Raw genomic sequence first — 22,292 nt, forward strand, 5'->3', positions numbered from 1 at the left:
GCAGAATTAAATGAGTCCATTTTGCTTAGTAAGGAGTAGGTACTACAATCATAACAGAAGTAACAAATTGTAAAAAAGTGGTGTCATATACCTTCAGAGGAAACTATTTAGATTGTTTCAGGATAAATGTGCTCCATATGTGTATTAATATAGAGAGGAAGTCATGCATTGTCTGAAACATTACTTAATTAATCACTACTTTAAAAAGTATCTGCAGTATCTTAAGCTGATATGTCATCATATGTAATCTTGGTTTCATTGTTTATGCAATCAAGGGGACTAGCCCCTCCTACTCAGTCCAAGCCCAAGAGTGCCTCCAGATATCACTAATACACTAGTGGTAGTGTGGGCATATTTGAGCAAATTTGGACAAATGTCACAATAGGAAACATTACAGTTACAGTGCTGTATTGTGCCCCTACATTTTATCAGGTGCAAAAGCAGGTTGATAATCTTACACTTAAGCAGCACCAGGCCATACAGCTCCAAACAACGAATTCCCACAGTGCTCTCGTCTCTTCATTGCAGTCTTAAGTTTGTCATCGTTAGGAACTTGACAGGTATGCCAGTGTGTTTGCTAGAAAGCATTGAAAATGTTATATTTCTGTATAGAGTGGCAAATGTTTTAATTTATGTAGCACTGTCTGCCAGTTTCCATTAAGTTTCGAGAGATTTAATCGTGTACACGTAAATTTGAAGATCTCATCTGACCCAAAGCTCAGTTAAAGTAGGAGCTTTGCCTACAAATATGCATGGGTAGTGTGCCTCATTGGCTTTCTGAGTGAGTGAGAGGCTATCCCAAATCAACAGCGTCTTCATTTTACCACTAGTTGGAATAAAGGAATTACTAAGGGGATCCACCAAAGTAGTCAGTCTCTGGGCAGTGCCTATTCTGTCGTTTTTTGTTTTTTTTTTCCCCTGATGAATGTGTCAGTAATCATCGAAGAATGTTGTGTATTAGAACGGTAATCTTTCATTGGCCTGGAACTGGCCTCGGTGATCTTGTGACGCCTCCATGATATCAAAGGGGAGAGGGAGGGAAAGAAATGCACCTTGCTTTGTTTTTTCCTCTCTTCCCTCCCTCCCTCCCTCTTTCTTTCTTTCTCTCTCTCCCACTCCCTCCGTTCTTCTAATTGTGCCTTGTCCAGATATACAGTTACAGGCATATCGAACGAATGCAGCCATATTTTAAGCACTTAAAATACCTTAGAAAAATGTAGTCAGTCAAGTCCGGCTGTGCCTGGAAAATGCTCTCAGGTAACTTGGCATTGCTCTCTATTACATCAGTCCAGGTTTTGATACAGATGCAATCCAAAGCGGTTCTCGCCGTCATTTTAGACTTTTGTTTATGATTGATTACAGTTTAATGCTTGTTAATTGTCCATCCGTAATGTGCTTTGAGTGATTTGGTCATTAAATTGGCTCTGACAAACTATGATTCAGATGCTCAATGATTGTAGTGTGACTGTAGCTGTAATGAAATGAGTTTTTCTCTGCTTCAGAGACATGGAAGAGTATAACAGATAATCCTCAAAGCAAACATATGTGTACTGGACAGAATGTGCTATATGGTATACTGTATTTGCATAACACAGATTCACCAGGTATACAGTACATACAGTGCATATACTGTAAAAATATGCTTTGTAGTACCTGGTCAATTGTGATAATGGATCAGTGTAAACCAAGTTTTTTGCCATCAGTGATCTTAAGGTTTTATTTTTATGGTTATCTGTAGCATAGGTAGCGGTTTTATAAGCAGTTCAATGGCTTTGACTGCTGTTGATGTCCATGTTGTATGTTTTTTTTTTTTTTTTTACTGTTGTTGATTCTGAATACAGATTCATGCTTATTGCACAGGCGGAGTGATTTGTACTTCTGTTTTTTTACTTTCTCGGTCACCAGGTAGGCTACCCTGGGGTCCCACAGTCAGTGGTTTGGCCAGCTTGAAGGGAATGTTAGAAATCAGAAAACTACTGACTGTGCTATGCCTATTATTTTTCCTGCGGTTTCCTTTCTTGCATGTGAGATTCTTGAATGAGAATATTGTATTTGGCAAGCCAAAGGTTCGTTGCTTATTTACCCAATGCTCATCTTTTTTATTATTATTTTTGTGAGGGTTTTCCCCTGTTTGCCCTTTCCTCTCCTTCTCTTTCTGTCACACACACGTATTATAATCCTCCTCTGCGGGTGTGGTCTCAAATATATTTTCTTGCTTTTTACAAACTAAATTTGAAGTCTTGTGGTCAGTTTTCATGTCTGTTGGAGAGCATGTGTTCAGTGTTACCATAATAACCAATATGAGGGTAATAGGAGAGATATTAACAAAAGTCAGCCATTTGTGACATATTCCTGAAGCATTCCATCTTTTCAAACAAACATCTTGAAGAAAAATACGTATTTCTGGATTGCAATCAACACAAATACAACAACACAGGCCTGAGTGTCTGAGTACATGGTTATTAGAGAGTAATGTGTACAGGGTTACAAGGAATGGACATGGAGAAAAACTAAGTACAGACATTTCTAGAGGTACATGGTGACTTACTTCAGCCGAAAGGGATGGGGTTATTTGTGTTTCTCATTCTGAAAAGACAAAAACGAAAGCAATTTCCAGAAAGAGATGCAGAGGAACAGAAAGAAGAAAAAGAGAGCGGTCGTGTAGGATGCAGATGAGGATGGGGCAGGTGTATTAGATGGGGAAAGAGAGGCAGAGACCAGGAGAATGGAAAAACAAGTTGGAATGGAAAAAAGGGGCTGGGTGGGGAGTAACGCTCTATTGCAGCAGAAAGGAGGAGGGGCAGACAGAGCTAATAGATCAGCTGGTTCTTTCCTAGTCTGTATCAAGAACAGGGGCCTGGGGGTGGGGGGTGGGGGACTGTAAGAATGGTCGTCTCAGAAACAGGGAACATAGACTTCCCAATGAGGGAGAAGTAAAAGATAGGCTCAAAATTGTTCTAAGGAACTGAATGGGGAAAACATAGAGGAATGAGTACATGCATTAAGGGAGGAAAAGAACACAATTGTAATATGAGCCATGTTTCCACTGACTGGCCTTAACTGAGGCTTAGCTATGCTGGAGGTGTCTCCACAGCAGAATGACCCAGGCATAGTATACTATAGGCTAGACAAAATGGCAGGAAGGCTATGAGTACATAAATTGAGTGAAACACATTTATCATGTGTATCCCATGATGTATTTTTCAACATATTCTCCATGGTAGGTAGCAAGACCCAATGCATAAAATGAAGTACATGGCAGAAAGAAAAGCTAATCTGTATGCTGGTTCTGCCTATAACCAGCATGATGTGCAATCTTTCTCTCTCTTAGTTCAAAATTTGTTATTCCTGTTTATCAGGACTTTTTCATCCATTATAAGAGCATACATTCATGCAAATCTGGCCAAGAATCTCACTCTCAAATTTAGAAATGCAATAGGCAGGCTTAAACAGAAGAGTTATGCAACACTTGGTCAATGGGTAAGATTTCCTCTTTTGAATCGCACACTGCCTTATTAAACCACTGTATAATTTGTACAATGTAGGTAAATGGAAACCAGGCTATGAGGCCTCTGAAGGGTACTGAAAATATAACAACTCCTAAATCCTTATGGAAGTGTTTGTACATTCACAAAATCTCTTACAATTTTAGGTTAGTTTTTGTAAAATGAATGAAATGCAAATACTACTTAGACTTCTGACATTAATAAATAAGGTTGTACCTTGGAAACTTGAAGTGGAAAAAAAACTTGATGTGAATGTAATTTTTACTTTTTTTGTGTTGGATTGCCTGTCATAACACAACACTGGGTTAGGGTTGGGGTTACACCACTGCCCAAACCAAAACCCTTCCCTATATCTTTGGGACTGTACTAATTTAAAAGTCAAACTATTCCAAGATACTTGATATCCACTTACTGAATGGTAGTTTGCATGATTGCGTGATTATGAATTGTGTTCATTAGAATGCTGCAGAAATCTGCAGAATTCTACTCTCCAATCCATAGTATGGGTATATGAGTGAAGAATGTCCAAAATATTTGCAACAGAAAGGATTTTAGTATTTGAGCATCATGTTGTCATATAACAAAAAGTGTCATGTCTTGAAGAACCCAGTGGTTTCAGTTATAATTCACCACATCGGAAGTTTTACTTCTACATTAACTATTATGAAAACATTGACATCAATAAGGCATCCTAAATATATATATTTTTAGATTTATATAATTTTACATTGAGTATTATTTGATAAAGTAAGGCCACCAGTTTATGGTTATTCATTCTATACAGGAAATTTCCACAGACATCTTAAAACTTAAAGTCAAAATACCAGCATCCACTTCATTGGACAATGGAAAGTGCAAGCTAAACAACTGAAATCAGATTACAGAGCCCTGCCCTTTGATTTAGCATTGACCTACACCGTGACCCTTCATTATGTGGGTATCTGCAAAGTCGGGCAGACACGTGGTGCCAAATGTAGTGCTGTCCCAATGGGTTATAAAAACAACCCAGACAATATAACGGCTGCTTCCCTTAAATGGATAGTGTTATTCATTACAATACATAATGGGAAGTATACAAATATAGTGATGAAGATGAATTGGCGTGAGCTGACCAGTTCCGACCTTCCATTTTCTTGAATAAAGCACAGACGGTGATGAAATACAACGGGAATTTCGTGCAAGCTCGCTGGCTACAAATGGCAATGGGAATGGTCCATATGGGAAGTCCCCTCAAATATAGCAATGCAGACGTGTCAGTATATGTCTGGGTGAACACGCGTGTCCCCGCATCTGGCTGTGCAGTCATCGTCGGCGTTGAGTTTCTTTTGGTCCATGTTCGAGAGATTGTATATCGTCACCTGTCTCTCACACCTGCGAATGCCAATCAATGGCAAAATTTGCTATTTGTTTGACACGATATCCCACTATGATTGGCCGATACTGTTAAGGGATACGGAACCTACGGGATCCTTGTTATACCATTGGACAATACAGGGGAGCGTAATAGTAGAACGGAGTTCTGAATTCCCAAAGTTCTGGGGTTCGCGTAAAGAGCGCAGAAAAATAACTTAGCTCGCTAGCTGGCTAGCTAGTTTGTCAACAGTTTGGGGGATCAGGATATGCAAAAGAGGGTAAGTGTCTGCCACTTAATAATATAGTAATATGTGGGTATCAAAAAGATTGTCAGTACTTATATTGGATAGGATGTCAGTTTGATTGGTTAATTCAGCAAACCAGTTAGATAGTTAGCTAGCTCCAGTAGCTGACAGCTATTTTAGATTCTTAGCTACAACTTAACTGTCATTTTTCCTAGTTGCTTCGAGTAGGATAAAACTGTAGATAGGCAGCTATTTACGTAGCTGTCTGGCTCACAGCGCACCTTTTGTTTAAGGTCTAGATGATTTAATATAGCCTACGTAGCGCTGGCTATCCAGTGTCAAATTCGCTGAAAATGATAGCGAGCTAGCGTAGCTTGCTTTGTCAGTGTGAGTTAGCAATATATATATTTAGCTTCTTAGCTAGATCGTTAGCTCATGAACATGGACTCTGTGGTCGATGACCCGGGGTTGGGCATAGTTTACAACTGAAACAATGCGTAAAGTGCAGCGTCGCGAACGCAGCTCAGTAACGTTAGGTAACACACCCACCAGACAGATGAGCAAAACTGAACCTCGTTTCGTTGCAGATAATTAGCCTAAACAGCGAACTAGTGTACTATCTAGATAGCATCGTTGTTATTTTTACTGAGGGGAGACAGTAAGAAAGGACCCGCATAGACACGAGAATCATTTGCAGGGAAAAATAACTGGGGGAAAACTCACAAAACTGATTTTAAATACACATATGCACCATCCATAGTAAACATAAATAGTTTGCGTTATATTAAAATACAAAGCGATACCGCGCTTGATTCTTTGACACCTACGATAAACGCCTGGGTCACACAGCGTACCCGTTACAATTAAGTCACATTTGAAACACCACAGTGCACGTAGCTAGCAATACGAGACGTTTGAATGTTTGCTACGATGAAGACAGTTGTCACGCTTCACACCAGTCCAGTGACAAGTGAAAAGCATCCATAGCAACGCTACTTTCTGCCAAAGAACCTACTGGTCTGCTTTAAAAAAAAAAAAACCAAGAGCAGTTCAGCCACAACGCTTTCGAACTGCTAATGAGGACGTGAATAAATTACACAATAAACCGCATTCGTTCTCGTTTTCACAGATAATTTCGTATATTCAGCTTCATCACGTTATTTCGTCGAGATGCACTATGTATGTCCAGACGCCTTTGCGTTTGTGAGGATGGGTAGACTGTTGAGTTAATCTGTTAAGCGTAGAATAATCAATAATTTGCTATTAAGTGATTTGTTTCTTGCAGATCTGTGCTGAGCCACAAGGAGGCAATGTCTGACAACAACAACGGGTTCAACAACAGCTGGACCATCCTCACCCCAGAGGTAAACTCTAAGGATGAGGCTAATTATTCAATCCCTAGAGATGCTAATCAATTACTGCATTTGTCTCAGGATTCAAGGACTTGCGACTCAATATCAAAAAAAAACCTTAAGTGAAGGGAGAATTTAGCAAATGATTCTGTCTCATCGGTATCCAGGAATGGGAGCATGAACACACAGTGTGGTAATATTAGAACAGGTCACCCATTTTCCTAACTATAAGAGTGCGGTGGTACAGATCTGTCTGCCTCTGTTGCCTTGGTTTAGATGTCAGCCGCAAATCTGTGACACCTCTGCTCAATGAGCAGTCTCTTACACAGAAGAACGGGACCGCAGTACCTGAGGAGGGAAGGGAGTGGGGGCTGGTTAACCTAATATCCTTAGAATGTGTGTGTGTGTGTGTGTGTGTGTGTGCGCAGTGGAGGATGGGGCACTGAAGACAACTCTTCCACTTTCAGGAAACTGCTGTAGGGAATGTTGGCCCAAGGGATGATGGGAGTGAAAGCCTTGCTGATGCCCCCGGCCTGTCGGAGGAAGTGACGGGTATGTGCTGTCAGTTTCACTGTCATGTGTTTTTTCACCCCACATTATGGACTTCTTTATGGACTTCATTATGGATCAGTCCTGTGCATATTCACTGACCTTCATACCATGTGGATGCCTCATCTTACACAGGTCCTGCTGTGTTAGCCCATCCATATACCATGAAAGTCATTGATTCTGTACAGTATCTATGCAACATGGATTCAGATAAATAAGCTTTGTGTTCTGTTTGTCTCTGAGTGGTTAAAGCTCCTAAGGGCATTCTTAGCCCGCGTTGTCCCATTGGAGGGGAGAGCATGTTTGTCATTTTGAATGGGAGATGAGAGTTATGTAAGTGCTCTGCACTGTGTCACAGGAGGTGGAGGCAGGCAGTGTGGTGGGTGGGAGGTGTTAGAGTGGGTTTATGGTCTGTTCGTGTTGCAGTGACGGTGCTCTCTGTTGTCAGGGACTGCCCCTGTGCTGGAGACAGCTGACGCAGGCGCTAAGACTGAGACAGCAGTGACCGAGGAGGGACTGCAGGTCACTTCTGTTTCCTCTGTGAGCTGCCATTTTGTTTCCTCTGGGTGGTTCCCCGTCAGACAGCATATCTGACTTTTGTGCCCATGTTTGCCTGTAAATCTGTGAAGGATAATCCTCTGTGCACTGTCTTGATCTTTTATTACTGTTAGTGGATTCTGACAAATTAACCGTTTTAAACTCTGAACCCTCTTAAATTTACCCTCTTGGGAGGCATTGGGGCTCTTCCCCTCTCAGCCCTACTCTTTAAAGTCCTTCTCCTGCAGTCATATCAGTAACAGCTGCCAACCTATATATACATGTCGATGTAGGTCAAGTTGAATACAGTTCTCTCGTAGTGGTTATTATTTCCAAAAAGAAGAACTAGTTTCATATTGTGCCCAGGGGAAAGATGGGACGGAGTAGATTTTTAAATACTGTAGATTTTCTGAGTGTCTGTTTTATTTCAGAGTGCACACCTCTTCTGCCCATTGTGCATGCATGTGTGCATACAAATGTGACTTGTGTGTGTGTGTGAGTTTGTGTGTGTGTGTTTGTGTGTCTGCGTGCATGTGTGTGCACCTATGTGTGGTGTGTGTTTATCTGTGATGTGGGACAAGGCACTGTCCTTGTTCTGTGCTTTTGGACTGGTTTGATACAGTTGTGTGAAAAAGTAAGAAAACGTATTCACCTCCTTTTCAGGAAACCGATGTAGTGAACATCGGCCCAGGGAATGATGGGAGTGAAGGTTTGGCAGACACACCCGGCCTCGCTGAGGAAGTGACAGGTACAGTCATGCGTTCTGTCAGTTTTACTGGTATGCACACATGCAATTGTCAATTCTTTGGCAAGAATGTATGCTTAGTTTAGCATATGTTTTTGTATTATAGCAGCGCTGATGAGGCCAGGTGCCGGTGGGGTGGCGTTGTGGCACTGGTTTGCATTCCACTTGTATTGTGCTGACTGTGCTTTCTGTTGTCAGGGAAAGTTGCCGAGTTACGAACAGGGGACAGTGAGGCACCAACCGAATTAGTTCTATCTGAGGAGGGGCTGCAGGTCAGTTACTGTTTCTCTTCTATTTCTTGTTTTCCTCTTTCCAGGCCCTGAACTATCAGGACGCCTGTATCTTTTGCTCAAACATATGAAAACTACTGCGCTCTTAATTACCTTGATCATGTCATTCACATTTCAGTTATTTTCCAGAGCAATCTTGGCCAATTTGGTGTTAATAATTTAGATATCTTCTTGTGCTTCTCATTTAAATGTTAAGCACTTCTAATGGGTTTGTTCACGTCTGGTTCAAAGGTTTGCCAAGAAACTGCTCCCGAGATCACTCAGAGTCCTGCCCCTCCCAGCCCCTCCCCTTCCAGCCACGTCCCTTTGAGTGCCAGCCTAGAGACTCATACCCCTTTTAGCCCTGAACCTGATGCATACACAGTCACTACCCCCTATTCTGACAGTCACCCAGCTGTTAGCCCCACCTCGGATTCCTGGACCCATATAAGCCCTGCTGTTGAGAGCATAACCCTTGCAACCCCTGTCTCTGATACCTACACTGACATAAGCCCTTCCATTGAGAGCCACACACCTGTTAGCCCCCCCTCTGATATCTACACCCATATAAGCCCCCCCACTGAGAGTCCTACCATTGTAAGCTCTACCTCCGATACCTTTACTGACACAAGCACGTCCCCAGAGATCCCCGCCTTTGTAAGCCCCACCTCTGATACCTATGCTGATGTAAGCCCCGCCCCTGAGGTCCCAGCACCTGTTAGCCCAGACTCCTTTGCCACTTTGTCCACACCTGCGTCTCAGGAAGAGGAGGTGCTCCAATACCAAGAGGAAGTATCTGAGCCAGCGAAGACAGTGAGCGATGTTGGACCATGTGAAGGTATGGAATGGTGTGAGATGAGAGAGGGGTAGAAGAAGGTGGTTCTGTGGGGTTGTGAGTGTAATAGGAGGATTGTTGGAAAAGACTGGGGGGGAGGCAAAATGCTTGATGCTTCCCTTAATTCCCTCAACTTAATTAACACTTTCCAAGCCATTACAATGCTGATAAATGAGGTTTTAACGGTAGAAAAAAAAGCCTAAATTAGAACCTGGTTCTCATTAATTCCAGTTGTAGTCAGGTCACAAAAGCACAGCCCTTTGGATAAATGCAGTAATCTCCCCACAGTTGATTGTGTTTTTGTGGAGTAGAGAAGCAGGAGTCAGCCAGCTAACATTAATAAATATTTGGCAAACTTTTTGGTTTCACAAATCCATTCGTAAATCCAGCCAGGCTTATTTCCATGGCAACGTATCAAAGAATTTAACCCTTCTCCACAGCAGGCTAACTGAAAGTGAGCCTAGTTGCGTGTATAGATTCACATCATACTGAACAATCAGATCGGGAGAGTTTTTCAGAGGAGGGGCTAAAATTACCTTGACAGAGGTCTCGTTGACACAGGGGCTTGAGGAAGGTGATAATTTTCCCCATGTTAAAAAATATAACACTATGACAATAAACAAACAAAATTTCTTGCGCTGGATATTATTTGGATTCTGTCGTAACCCAATTACAAAATGAGCCACAGTTCAAAACACTGCCACCCAGCAGGAGTGGGCACTGGGTCCAGGGAACTGCACCTTGCAATGGCATTTACCCTCATTGTTCCATGCATTCTGAGCTCTGGCTCACCCCTCACATCGCATGATGTTGTCTTAAATCAGGCTTTACTAAGAAGCATCACTAGCATTTAAATATCCAGGTCCAAAACAGTTTTGCTAATTTGCTGTGGCCACCGAAGGATTGTGATAGGGTGCAAGTTCAATTAAAAATTCACCCAGTGTTGTCTTTACCAGAACCGGTTTAAAGTGGTTTGGAGTTGGCCGGAGCCAAAAACAAAGGAGGGGAATTAGTGTTGTGTCGAGCCAGCAGAGTCACAGATGGCTTAATCTTTCTTGAGGCTGGTCTGCTCGGAATCCTCCGCACTGGAATTCGCTTGGAGAAGTGTGTCATCTCAGCAGTGAGAAATACACGTGAATGCAGTTGTGTTATGAGCTCATTTGGTGCCTGGAGTAGGGGTTATTAATCCTGTTGTATCTGATGTAGTCTTAGTTAGGTATGAATTCTCTTTGACATTTCTTTGGTCCCAGGAACTTCGAAGGTCTGGCAGTCAACAACAGTCCTGTTACAGTGTTCCAGTTTCACTTCTTCCACAGCTCTGATAGATAGATGTCCAGTGCTAATCCTCTGTTATATTAAAACCCCACTGCCTTTGAACCCTCTCCACGTATGATGTTTTTGGCACCTTCCTTTTTATCCCTCTGTGCCAGATTATCGGGGCGACACAGTATTTGGGGAGGAGGAGGGTCTGAGGAGGAGACATGTGCAACCGGCTAGCCCCCCTGACCTTCCAGTGAGAGCAGGGGCTGAGGAAGAGGATGAGGAAGAAGAGGAGTTTAGACTTGTTGAGAGGAAGGAGGAGGGTGGACTTTCTCTGAACAAGTGCATTGTGGGAGCCCTGATCCTGCTCAGCTTGGGGTCCATAATATTTTCAGGTGAGTCACGTGGTCAAGAGCGTTATTAGAATCGCACCAAATGCTGTAGTCCTGTAGTGCTCACAGTCATGTTTTCATGCCAGCGGTTTCTCTAGGGAGCTTAGTATTGAATTTAGTCAACAGTACGTACAGCATTACACTGCATATTATCAGTGGATGTTCCATATACTGTAAGTTCTTTTTCCCCAGCTACTAACAGTGTGCATTGAACTATGGGTAAATGCTCTTTTCCTAATATCATTGCTGGCACTTAGTCATTAATCATATGGTTCATTATTACTGTTGTAGCTACCCTCACTTTGTTCTGTCTGACAGTGTGAGAGGCTGGAATAATCAATTCAAGAGCAATTTGCCCACAGTTTCCAACCATTGTCAATCTTGCTCAGACTACTGAAACTGTACCCAGTGTATATTGATTGCCCGTAAGGTGCCAATGAGATTTTCATTCCAGTCCAGAAGGAATCGACCTCATAATGGTTGACACTGGTGTTTGTCATTAGCTGACCTGTGTCTCCACAGGACCTAGCTTTCAGCACAGTTTGAATGTTATGACTGCATTAAACTGAGTGCCTCTGTAGCCAGGGAGAGAAATTTCAGGGTCTAAGGTGTGCTGCTCCTACAGGTATCTTCATTGACCTGGAAGACGGTAGGTGAACAGACAGCCTTGACACTTTATTCTGTCACACTAACTCTCTGTCATGCCCCCACCCTCTTTTACCCAGAATGCACTGCATGTCCGTGCCACTGTAGTCTCCTGCACAGGCTCCCTGTCGCTCACTCTCAGTAATTCTGGGTGTGGCTGTGCACTAGTTAAATAAACAGTGTTTGCTCTCTTTGTGGCCCTATATTAAAGTGCTGTACTCTGGTCTGCTAAATGCATATGATCGGCATTTAGCATGTGCATTGTTGAAATTAAGCAATTTAAATATGTTTATTTAAGTTTTCTCAAGAAATTTGGAGAAATTCTGGACATACCCGGCAAACACCGTGTCTTAAGTGAATATAAAGACATCTTTTTGTTAGTCCAACCAAATACTTTATCTCAGTTTTATTTTCTTTTTGTACTTCCCTATTTGCCTTTTAAATGGATCTTTATAGTGCTCTGAAGACTTGACATAATGTCCATAAAGCAACTACTACAGTGTTTTGAAATTATCACTTTTTTGTGTGCTTCTGGTGCTAAAATTGCCCTAAGTCAGCGACAGGTCCTTTGCTTGACCTGTCTGCTTGGTACAGTCATTATTGGCAACCCTAAAATCCTATTGGAGCGAATCCTCAATCTGTCCTTCTGTGTGCTGCGTACAATAGATGGTGCTCTGTTTCTGACGTTCTGTCATTCTGTTATAAGATTGCAGGCTTGCTGTGGTCCGTTAGCCTGTGTGAACTGTGTCATGGCCAGTGTTGTGATGTTTTTGTGCTGTGTGACATGACTTTTGTATTGTAAATTTGTATTGTTGGTTGCATTGAGTGAGATTTTTTTTTTTACCACTGGCAAGTGCATTATGACGTTGAGCTAGACTTTTGTTGCATGTAGTGTGTTATCACAGTATGGCACAGTGTGTTACACAGTGATGTAAGATTTCTGTTTCCCAACTGTCAGAAGACGACTCGGAGGTTGCACAGCTCAGAGACCCTAAGGTACGTGGAAATCAGGTCTAAGCTTTTCTTTTCATGCATATTTTTGGTCTTCCTTGCTTCTGTTCTAGTTTACCACTTTCTGCCTGTAGGTGTACTGTACCTGCAGTCAGTTAGTTATTGCATTTGGATTGCAGCATGGAGTTGTGGTTAGGGATGTAGAGCCTCACTAGTTTGAAAACTGGTTTGGGTATTGTAGTTTTCTAATTTTTAAGACTGAATTGCCACTGTTACTTCCAAGCTATTTAAATGAGTAACATGTTCATTGTGAGTTAGGTGTTCTTGGATGAATGTGTCTGTCAGTTCAATAATGTGATGTAACACTGTGTCATGCTGCTGTCATTGTCTTTATGGAATGGCAGAACCCCGACGCCAAACCTCCCACTCCTCAGGAAGTGACGGAGCTACTGGGTAAACTGGCTGAAGAAAACCAGCAGATGACTCTACTACAGGCACAGCTACAGGTACAGATGCAAGCACAGGCACAGCTACAGGTCAGACTACACTTGACCTGTCATTCTTCCCATCTCTCATGTGCGGCATAATCATTTAATAATGAAATTGTGTGTCAGACATGGAGAACGCAACAAGACAAGATAAAACAGATTTGAGACAAATATGAGACTCTTGATGATTAATCTTAATTAGTGAACCAGTGTAGCTTGGGCTGTGTGATGTGAATGTAGTCAATCCTCACCTGTTGGTTTTTCTGTTGTCCTCTAATCTCTCTTTCTCTCCTTCCCTCTCAGTCTCAGAAAGAAGAGTTAAACCTGGTGCTTCAGAGGGCAGAGGAGATGGGGAAGGAGCCCCCTGCTGGCCAGACAGAGAACCAGAGCTCAACAGTGCAGGAAGGGCCAGGAACAAGAGAGGAGAAAGACAAGAGTGAGGGAGGCAGAATTTGGCAGGAGAGCGGGAAGGAGAAAGTCTTAACAGAGGAGAGGAAAACAAGGGAGGGTGATGCACAAATAGGGGCGAGAGAGCCGGAGAGGAGGTGGACAGAAGGAGAGGAGAGGAGAGGAGGGAAGAAGAAGCACTGGGAGGGAGGACAAAAAGAGGGGAGGAGAGAGGGATTCCAGGAGAAGGATTGGAAGAAAGGGAGGGAAGAGGGGAAAGAGTGGAAGCACAGAGTTGACAAAAAGGAAAGGAAGGGAGAGAGCGATTGGAAACGTGGGAAGGATGGAGGGAAAGATAAACACAAAGAATGGGTGGAGAAGAAGGAGAGAAAACAAGTGTGGGAAAAAGAGAAAGAGAGAGAGAGAGAGTCCCCAAAACATGGGGAGAGAAAAAGAGAGGGATCGTGGAAGGATAAGATGGAGAAAAAGGACCACAGAGACGAGAGGTGGAGGAAGGACAAAAAAGAAAAGGACTGGAAGCCACACAAAGATGGGTGGAAAACAGAGAAAGATGGAAGCACCAAGAAGAGAGAAGAACGAGGGATGGGCAAGGACAAAATCAGGAAAGAGAGGCACTGGCAGGGAACCGTAGAAAAGGCACATCACCGCCACACCCATGCTGACTACTGGAAACATCAGCGAGAGGAACTGGAAAACAATCGCCCTCCGGTGGACTGTAGGGGTATTTCAGAGTGTGCCAGAAAGGAGGGGCTTGTCCCCGTGAAGCTGGATGAATTTCTTGGGGTTTTTGAGGGCTACCTTAGCAAGCTGGGGGGAGCTGCGGGTCAGAGCAAGGAGGCGATCATTCGGCTGGTCAGAGAGTTCTTCATCGACGGCGTTTTCGTTCACCATAAGATGCCGTTCCGAGAGTTTGTGGAAGACGTGGCCGACATGCTGGAGGATGTGGTAGAGGGAGACCGTGAAGCTGAAGAGAAGATGGATGAGTTTGAGAGAGAAGCACTGAGGAGGTTCACTCTGCCGGGTGGAGGAGAGAGGGAGGGCAGGAAGAGGGGGAAGGAGAGCAGAATGTGGGGCTGATGGAAGAGGGGAGAAGAAAGGAGTGAGGAGTAGGGAGATGGGGGGAGAGAAAAGGAGACAGACAGACAGAGGATAGAAGTGATGGAATGGGTTCAGAAAGGCATTACTTATCCCGGCCTTGGAGGGCTGTAGTTTCAGAAATGCACTTCAGATGTGAGCAAAAACACCTCTTCACCAATACAATTGGGAAAAACTGAAGCATCACAAAAACATGTGGCCCCTTACATCTTGTTCCCATCTCGCATTTTTGTGGAGATTCAGTCTTAACCTACCTCTACCGCCGTGTTGTCAACAAGTTTTTGTGTTCTAGCTTAGCACTTAAGGAACCGCTTGTTGTAAACTGAACTAGCTGAAGTGAACTTCATAGCAGTGAATGTGCTGGCCTTTTTAAGAGCTGTACCACAGTGCTCCAAGGTCAAAATTAGGATCCACGGCTTTCATTCTACCTGACCACACATCTACCTGATCTACCAGCTGATTCTTCTCTACTGAACTTGTCAGAGTCTCCCCCCCAAGTGCTGGGACTTGTTACTGGTTAACAGACAGCAGAAGTACAGCTTAGTTAGAAAGTTAGTTGGGAAAGTAGGCCAGGTTTGGGAGAGGAAATGTGGACACCCTATAGGACCTGGACTGAGGCAGCCCTGCTGGACTGGAGTTGGGCAATACAGATTTAAGTGGTTTGATTAACCAGCGTCTGAATGCAGATTCCCACCCTCCTAAAGCATTAAGACATTGAAGTTATTGGAGTTGAATTGGAGTGTTTTACATTTTATGATGCCTTTATGGCGTGGTTTTTGTCTTATATTTAAAAATCTACTCCTGTCAGAGCTGCAGTGTTATGATATGTGTTGAATGTGACAAATGTTTCCATGCATGATTGAGCATCCGAGACTGCATAGTGAAAGCCTAAAATGACCCTGACCTCTCCAGATAAGGATTTGGGAGTGTCATTGAGAAATCAGGCCTAATTTATAGGCTGCGACCACAATCATTTTGCTTCTGGTTTTGATTTATCTTGAATTTGTAGTTGTGTAGCTTTTCACTGAAGTTCTAAACAATGACACTGTCACCAAGCGCAGACTGCACAGTGACTTGTTCAGAAGTGATTCTTGGTGTCACAGTGATCTGAGACATAAGTGCTTTTTTTAGCATAAGTTTGTATTGCTCCAGTAACCCAAATTGAGATCTCTAGCTGGCAGTGACGGTGGCTTGCGTCAACTGGAGGGGGATGGTTCAGATCTGTGCTTTCATAAAGCAGTTTGACATGCACAATAGTGTGTGTAAATTTGTTTTCTTTCACATAAAAATACCAGAATTTTAATTTTTGAGCAGACATCTCCCTTAAGAATGGTTGCGCTTCAGTTCTGTAGATCAGGAGTACGCAGTCCAGGTCCTGGAGTGCCAGAGATGCTTCTGTTTTTTGTTTTTTCCCAGCCTTTAACTGCATAATTGGATATATTAATAGCTTAATTCTATTCAGCAGACCATGTGCTCAAGGTAGTGAGCACCACTCAGAGAGGCCTAGACAATCGGCAGGACTGTGGGACTCCAGAAGCAGGATCACCTGCCTCCACTGTACATTAAGACCCAAGCTGAATTTGTCATTTTTAACAACAGTGTTAACTTTTGGAGGTTTTTCCCAATGCTTTTTGTTGCTGTTTCAGGTAGCGTAGCATTTGATCAGTCAGGGTCGTGTTATAAAAGATACTTAAAGAAGAAATGAAGTAAGTCTTTAATCACATTTTTAATACATTCTTTAGTCACAGTAACTTCTTAGCATTCAGTGCTGACATATTTATTTAAGTAAGTAACAAGTAGAGCAACATTAGTTAAGGTATTCTTCCTTAAAATGTTGTTCAGTGATTAAAGTAGAATAAGTAGTGTATGCTCACCTACTGTGTGTACCATAGCAGGATTGAAAGCAATTACATTTGAAAAACTAGTCTAAATCAACTGGTTAATGTTATTTGTGGATTTGCCATAGGAGGTTTGGGTTCTAGTTACTACTGATGTGTGTTCATATTTGGGTTTGAATTGAGACTTTTATTTGCTATTTCAGTGTATGGTAGCTATGAGCAGCCAGTTCTTTGACCTGATATTAAATGGCTCAAACCAAATGATGTCCAATTGGAATCCTGTCTGTTCTATCACGTTGGGGAATATTCTTGTGTTGGAAATCATTAAAAATGCAATGGTACTACATTATACTATATCATATGATATATCATAGAGAAAGAAAAAGAAGGGGTCTTTTTCGTGTATTCACAGCAAGTTTCAAGGACCTTAAAAGGGGTTTAAACCTCCAGTTTAGATCACTGAACTCTGTTAGACCTGGATATTGAGTCTGTGAGGTTGGAATGCAGTTGGCCCAGAATGTTGATGTCTAGATAAATACACAGGCCTGTAAGTTTAAATGTCAGACCAGTACTGGTTTCAACCTTTACACAAATGGGTGAGAATGGGGGAAGACAGGTCATTCAGAGCAATTTGCATTCTTTTGCACTGGTTTTTGACATTCATGGTTAACCCGACTGTCATGTTGCATTGGGTGGAATACAGCTTTGCTTCAATATAAGAATATTTACAGAAACACAGCAAGGACTAGATATCATTCTTTGGTGCGAGTCTCCTCAAAATGTTTTACTTTATCTTTGTCTTAAGAGGTGTGAGCAAGTCTTAATTTATGGATTAATACAACTGTATCCCTCTACAAATACAGCAAGCTTCAATTACTGTAAACCCCAAACTGCCACTAATAAAAGTTAGGTTTAAACACTGGCTCTAAAGGAAATATGAAGATTAAACTGCTTCAGATGTTTTCCACAAATATACCTTGGATTTAATGATATTTCAGAAATGATGAATGCTTCTCTACATTATGGCCATTTTTGAGTGGATTTCTGAATAACCAAATACACTAGTTTGTTGTTGTATGTTTTTTTTTCCGCTGTAGCCCCTCATTTTGTACAGTATTCTTCACATTTGATATTGCAGGTTGCAGAAGGCACAACTGGGCATTATGAAGGTGGTGACATATAAAGCGTGAAAACAAGGGAGGGTGTGACTGAAAGTGACCGAATGGCAGACATGACACGAATGATTCACTGAGATGTTACATTATTACAAGCGCTTTGTGAATGCAGGAACACTTGTGTGTTTGAGTTTGTCGGTGTGTATGTATGCCTTCAAAGAACTGGAAGCACTGTTGTCTCAGGGCTTTGTCTGGTTGTATCTGTGAAGTGTGTGTTTCAGTTACATAGCTGTATGTAGGCCCAAATTCAAGACTCTAAGTAGACTCTAAATTTCCCTGTGTTCTTAACCTCTGTTTGAAGAAAATATTACTTTTAATCATCACATACAAAACATTGTTAACAAAACTGCCATTTTACATAACATTGAGGACAAAGTGGATTGTCATTTGATTGCATGAGGACACAAGTATATAGAAAAATATATACTATGTTGTAGCAAACACTAGGTAACACTAAGTACATAGTGTGTATATATAGCAAAAACTCTTTGATCATACAAGCACTGCAAGTTACTCAAAGTGACAAGACTACAGCAGCTCTCGAGTTATTCGTTAACTGCACAGCAGTTTGCATTCTGTTCGGAGACTTCTTATGAAAGCAGTGACAAGCTGGATGTTTCACTATCACTTTTGAAATCGGTGGCGGAGCAGTGTATGCAGGTGACTTATAGTGCTTACAATATATCACACCTGCTCTCTGGGTGTAACCGTAGAGCTGGGTATTGCTGGACCAGGTTAGGCAGAAGTCTATGCTCAAGGGTTCACCAGCAGGACTCCATCTTGGACTTGAACCCAAGACCCTCTACTTACGAGTATTAGTAATGGTCAATTAATCAGTACATTTTTACTGTCCCTCTGGGGCAATTTACTTGAAGAATATATTTAAAGCAGTATAAAGACAGATGCTTAAAAAGAAACCATGTAAAACACCATAGGAAAGCACTGACGATGTGTAAGTATTGCTTGCTTACATTAAAACAACACAGCAGTCACCAAAGATGTCTGTACCATCACTCATATAATCCAAAGGATATACAAAGCATAACATTTTTTAAAAATTCATTAAAACAATGCAAACCATGTAAAATAACATCAGTTTATGATAGTGTAGTGCAGCTAGTACTCCAGTTATACTCTGTTGTTTCGCTGATCACCTTCTTTCCTATAGGGGTGTGAGTGCTTGGTTCTGTGCTTCAGATTCAGTCCTGCTGACTCAGCTCTAACAGAGGCGTGTAACGTGATCCCTACCTCCTTAGCAATATCCCCAACTCTGCAATTAAAGCAACTGGAATATCTGTCCACTCATCAATATTTTAGGGCTTTTTTTGTTAACTCGTGCAGCTCAGGAACAAGTGATGGGGGAGTGGTGGCAAATTCACACACATCAAACATAAATATTATTACATAAATATTACCATTGATTTGGCAAACGCCTACACAGGCATCTGCCAAAAGGTACATAGACGTGCAGATATGTAGATATACAAAAAGCATCTCCAAAGGCACAAACAGGGCTGTTCATGTGATTTCAAGCAGGGAAGAATGGAGCCAGAGCAATCTGACTGGTAGCATAAATTGAGACGTTACCTATAACAGGTGTATGAAATCCGCAAAGTGTGCATTTGCAGATGTGTTGATGGAGCCCACCCAATTGACTCAGGACAAATCTAGAGCTGGTGAACCCATGTGATGCCTGAACACTACTCCTGATCATGTATCCAACAGTGGCATTTTGATGGCATAATAATACAGGTCATATTTTTTGACATGTGCCACACCGTGTTTGTATGTGACATATGAGGACACTTCATACTAAATTCCAGTGAAAAGTATGGGTGAGTCAGGCCTGAAGCGTCTGTGTGTTTTCCTTGTAATAGTATTAGAGAAGTGCATGTAAGTGAATCTTCTGCTGGGCTATGTGGAGAGCAGTTGTGATGGTAGCACTCAAATCGTGCTCCCTTATCTCCGTGCTCAGCTCTCTGTGGTTTATATTTTTTTTGTTTTTTTGCTGACATTGCAGCTTGATACTTTAAAGGTAGAGCACTCAAAGTGAATTCAGAATTGGATTTTTCTAAGCTAAATGAGTTTTCTTACCTCGTCTTCCTCTATATTGGCTTGAGACAAAGCGGACAGAGAGTGATCCATCAATCAATCCAGTTTTATTGAATTGAGGGTTCTTAATAAAGGAATTGTGACAGACCAGTTACAGAGCACAAGGAATAGAAACCATGTGAGTTATCGCAGATATAAACTGACCTGAGTGGAAAAAGCATGGGCAATTCTGTGAACCCAAAAGAGTGATTAGTGGATTGGTTTCTAGTACCTATAAAGGTAGTGAAGAAATGCCATGTATGGAAACATGATTGTGTGTGTGTGTGTGTGTTCCTCGGTGTGTGGATTTAGCATACTCCATATGCAGTTTCATTGTGAGTAATCTATCATATATGGATTGACGTATTGTTTGCTGAAAGTTTACACTCAAACACTCATTTGCCCAATATATGACCAGAGTATATACAACATGTGACTTAAAATATGTTTGTCTCATCTGACATTTTTGTGTCAGTGTATGCTATCATATCTGTGTGTGTGTGTATGAATGTGAGTGTGAGTGTGAGTGTGTGAGTGTGTGTGTGTGTGTGTGTGTGTGGGGGGGGGGCATGGAAAATCCAGGACTATGCAGATCACAAAGGTATCGCAGGTAAGGGAATGAGGGAAATTCAGGTGAATGGTCTATTTTCCGCTGACACCAGCGTCTCAAGGACGGATGGAGAGTATAAAAAGGTGACAGGAGACAACCCTCTGTCAACCTGCTGCTACCACTGCCTGGCTGGTGAGTCTGACCTCTCTCTGTGTTTCACTCTGTCTCCCACTCTCTTTCTCATGCTCTCAATTCTTACCCCCTTTTTGTCATTTTCATCTCTTATTCACACTGCATCTGCACCTGTCAATCTTTTTTCCAGCTTGTCTTGAGATTTAAAGATCCTGTAACAGCTCTCTCTCCACTTCTCTTTGTCTCAGTCTACCCCACTGCCTTTTCTCCACACAATGGAATCTGCCATTAACACACTGGTCACCCAGTTCAAGACCTTTGCTGGGAATGATGGGTCGTCTGACACCCTGAGCAAAGAGGAGCTCCGTAACCTGGTGGTCTCCCAGCTGCCCAACTTTGTCAAGGTAAGAAAGCTCTTTACTGCCATTGAGAAGACCCCATGCTTATGTTAGCGGTCCCTTCACCAAAGCTCCTCAGAGTAAGCAGAAACATACTGTGGGCTTACTTTTATGAGTAATAGTATACACATGCTGCCCAGATCCACTAATCTTTAAAGCATCTTAATTGGCTGAAACAGTGTGTTCAGTGATTAGAGTGAGTCATCCAAATGGTATAAAGACTGGTGCATCTGTGTAGCACCTGTGTTGAGAGTTGTTATGCATTTCATTACATTAATAATGTACTTGGCTGACAGTTTTATTCAGAGCATCTTATATGCTAGGAGCTTTTTCATGCCATTCGTTTATGCAGCCAGATATTTACTTTGGGTGAAGTACCTTCCTCAGGGGTAAAACTGCAGTGCACCAACAGGTGCTTGAAACTGTCAGCTTCTGGTTATCAGTCCAGTTCCCTTACTGCAACAATACAGCTGTGTGTAACACTGTTCCACACTGTATTCTAACCAAAACCCATAACTTTAGCAGCAGGTAAATGAGGCAAAATGACTTCTAATGGAACTATCATTGAAAGACAGCCTGTGAGTTGGTGTACAGTATAATACAGACAGGCATTTCCAGTATATAGAAACTTTCATTGACCTCAAAGTGCTTTACAGTGAAGAAATGTCATTTACTTTAACGACCACCAATGTGAGTCACCTTCCATGATGCCCAGTAGCAGTTTTGCTCTGAAATACTCACCATTCATAAACTAATGTGGAGGACTTCTTCTTTGTCAATTTAACTGTAAAATAAGTAGGCCTAGATTGAGACAGCCTGAACATAGACATAGCCAGACATAGCTGGTTTTAGAAGCGGAATTATGGTGAGATAATTGGGATTTCTGGAGGTGGTTCTATTAATATACGGAGGTTTAGGAATGTGAAAGAATGTATGATATAATGTGTTACCGGAAGGTGGCGCTAGTGTACAGCATTCTTTCTTTAACCGGTTCTGCCACTCTGAACTCTCCTGGTTTCTCTTCCGTCATTGTTTGTCTGTAGAATGGCAATGATCCCGGGGTAATTGACCAGCTCATGGCTTCATTGGATGAAAACAACGATGGGGAGCTGACATTCCTGGAGTTTTGGCAGCTGATTGGCAAACTAGCCAGCAAGCAGGGAGGTTTCAGCCAATAGGAGACCGACGCAAGATAGAGTCCATTGTAATGATGTGGTAATTCTGAACTCTGGGCCAAAATTATCTATCATCGAACAGTGTTTTTCATCTGGACACAAAATCTTTGTTTTACCCCCTTTCCAGGACAGATTGTAATAATAAAGTAGTCCTCCATTTCCCACTGATGTTCCCTGATATTTTGTCTCATTGACTTCGTCCAAGTGTTCTCGCCTCCTTATCCCTTTCACCCCCACGTCGGACATCCCGTCAGAGCACCTTGCCTTACAACACACGCTTTTGCAACTTCTTAGCACTTCTTA

At 42.2% G+C, this 22,292-nt stretch overlaps 2 protein-coding genes across 2 annotated transcripts; both read left to right on the forward strand.

Annotated features, from left to right (window-relative positions):
• The first annotated feature begins 5,007 nt into the window (after window positions 1–5,007).
• LOC118769157 (pre-B-cell leukemia transcription factor-interacting protein 1-like) lies at window positions 5,008–16,706 on the forward strand. The gene is made up of 12 exons (XM_036516181.1): window positions 5,008–5,137; window positions 6,390–6,468; window positions 6,924–7,008; window positions 7,454–7,545; window positions 8,206–8,290; window positions 8,486–8,559; window positions 8,809–9,394; window positions 10,822–11,046; window positions 11,669–11,692; window positions 12,647–12,684; window positions 13,044–13,145; window positions 13,431–16,706. The coding sequence occupies exons 2-12, from the start codon at window positions 6,415–6,417 to the stop codon at window positions 14,610–14,612; spliced, it is 2,547 nt and encodes an 848-aa protein (XP_036372074.1). The 5' UTR covers window positions 5,008–5,137; window positions 6,390–6,414; the 3' UTR covers window positions 14,613–16,706.
• Window positions 16,707–20,452: 3,746 nt separating this feature from the next.
• On the forward strand, window positions 20,453–22,151 carry LOC118769008 (protein S100-A13-like). Its single transcript, XM_036516004.1, has 3 exons — window positions 20,453–20,476; window positions 20,665–20,820; window positions 21,858–22,151. Exons 2-3 carry the CDS (start codon window positions 20,692–20,694, stop codon window positions 21,990–21,992), a joined length of 264 nt encoding a protein of 87 aa, XP_036371897.1. The 5' UTR covers window positions 20,453–20,476; window positions 20,665–20,691; the 3' UTR covers window positions 21,993–22,151.
• The last annotated feature ends 141 nt before the right edge of the window (window positions 22,152–22,292 follow it).

Source organism: Megalops cyprinoides, chromosome 21 (assembly GCF_013368585.1).
Source record: "Megalops cyprinoides isolate fMegCyp1 chromosome 21, fMegCyp1.pri, whole genome shotgun sequence".
Lineage (NCBI taxonomy): Eukaryota > Metazoa > Chordata > Actinopteri > Elopiformes > Megalopidae > Megalops > Megalops cyprinoides.

Excerpts from the sequence above, each read along its gene's own strand:
- LOC118769157 (XM_036516181.1), top strand. The coding sequence starts at position 6,415 with ATGTCTGACAACAACAACGGGTTCAACAACAGCTGGACCATCCTCACC. Across the intron at positions 7,009-7,453 it reads CCTGTCGGAGGAAGTGACGG|GGACTGCCCCTGTGCTGGAG; the intron begins GTATGTGCTGTC and ends CTCTGTTGTCAG. Across the intron at positions 9,395-10,821 it reads CGATGTTGGACCATGTGAAG|ATTATCGGGGCGACACAGTA; the intron begins GTATGGAATGGT and ends CCTCTGTGCCAG.
- LOC118769008 (XM_036516004.1), top strand. The coding sequence starts at position 20,692 with ATGGAATCTGCCATTAACACACTGGTCACCCAGTTCAAGACCTTTGCT. Across the intron at positions 20,821-21,857 it reads AGCTGCCCAACTTTGTCAAG|AATGGCAATGATCCCGGGGT; the intron begins GTAAGAAAGCTC and ends GTTTGTCTGTAG.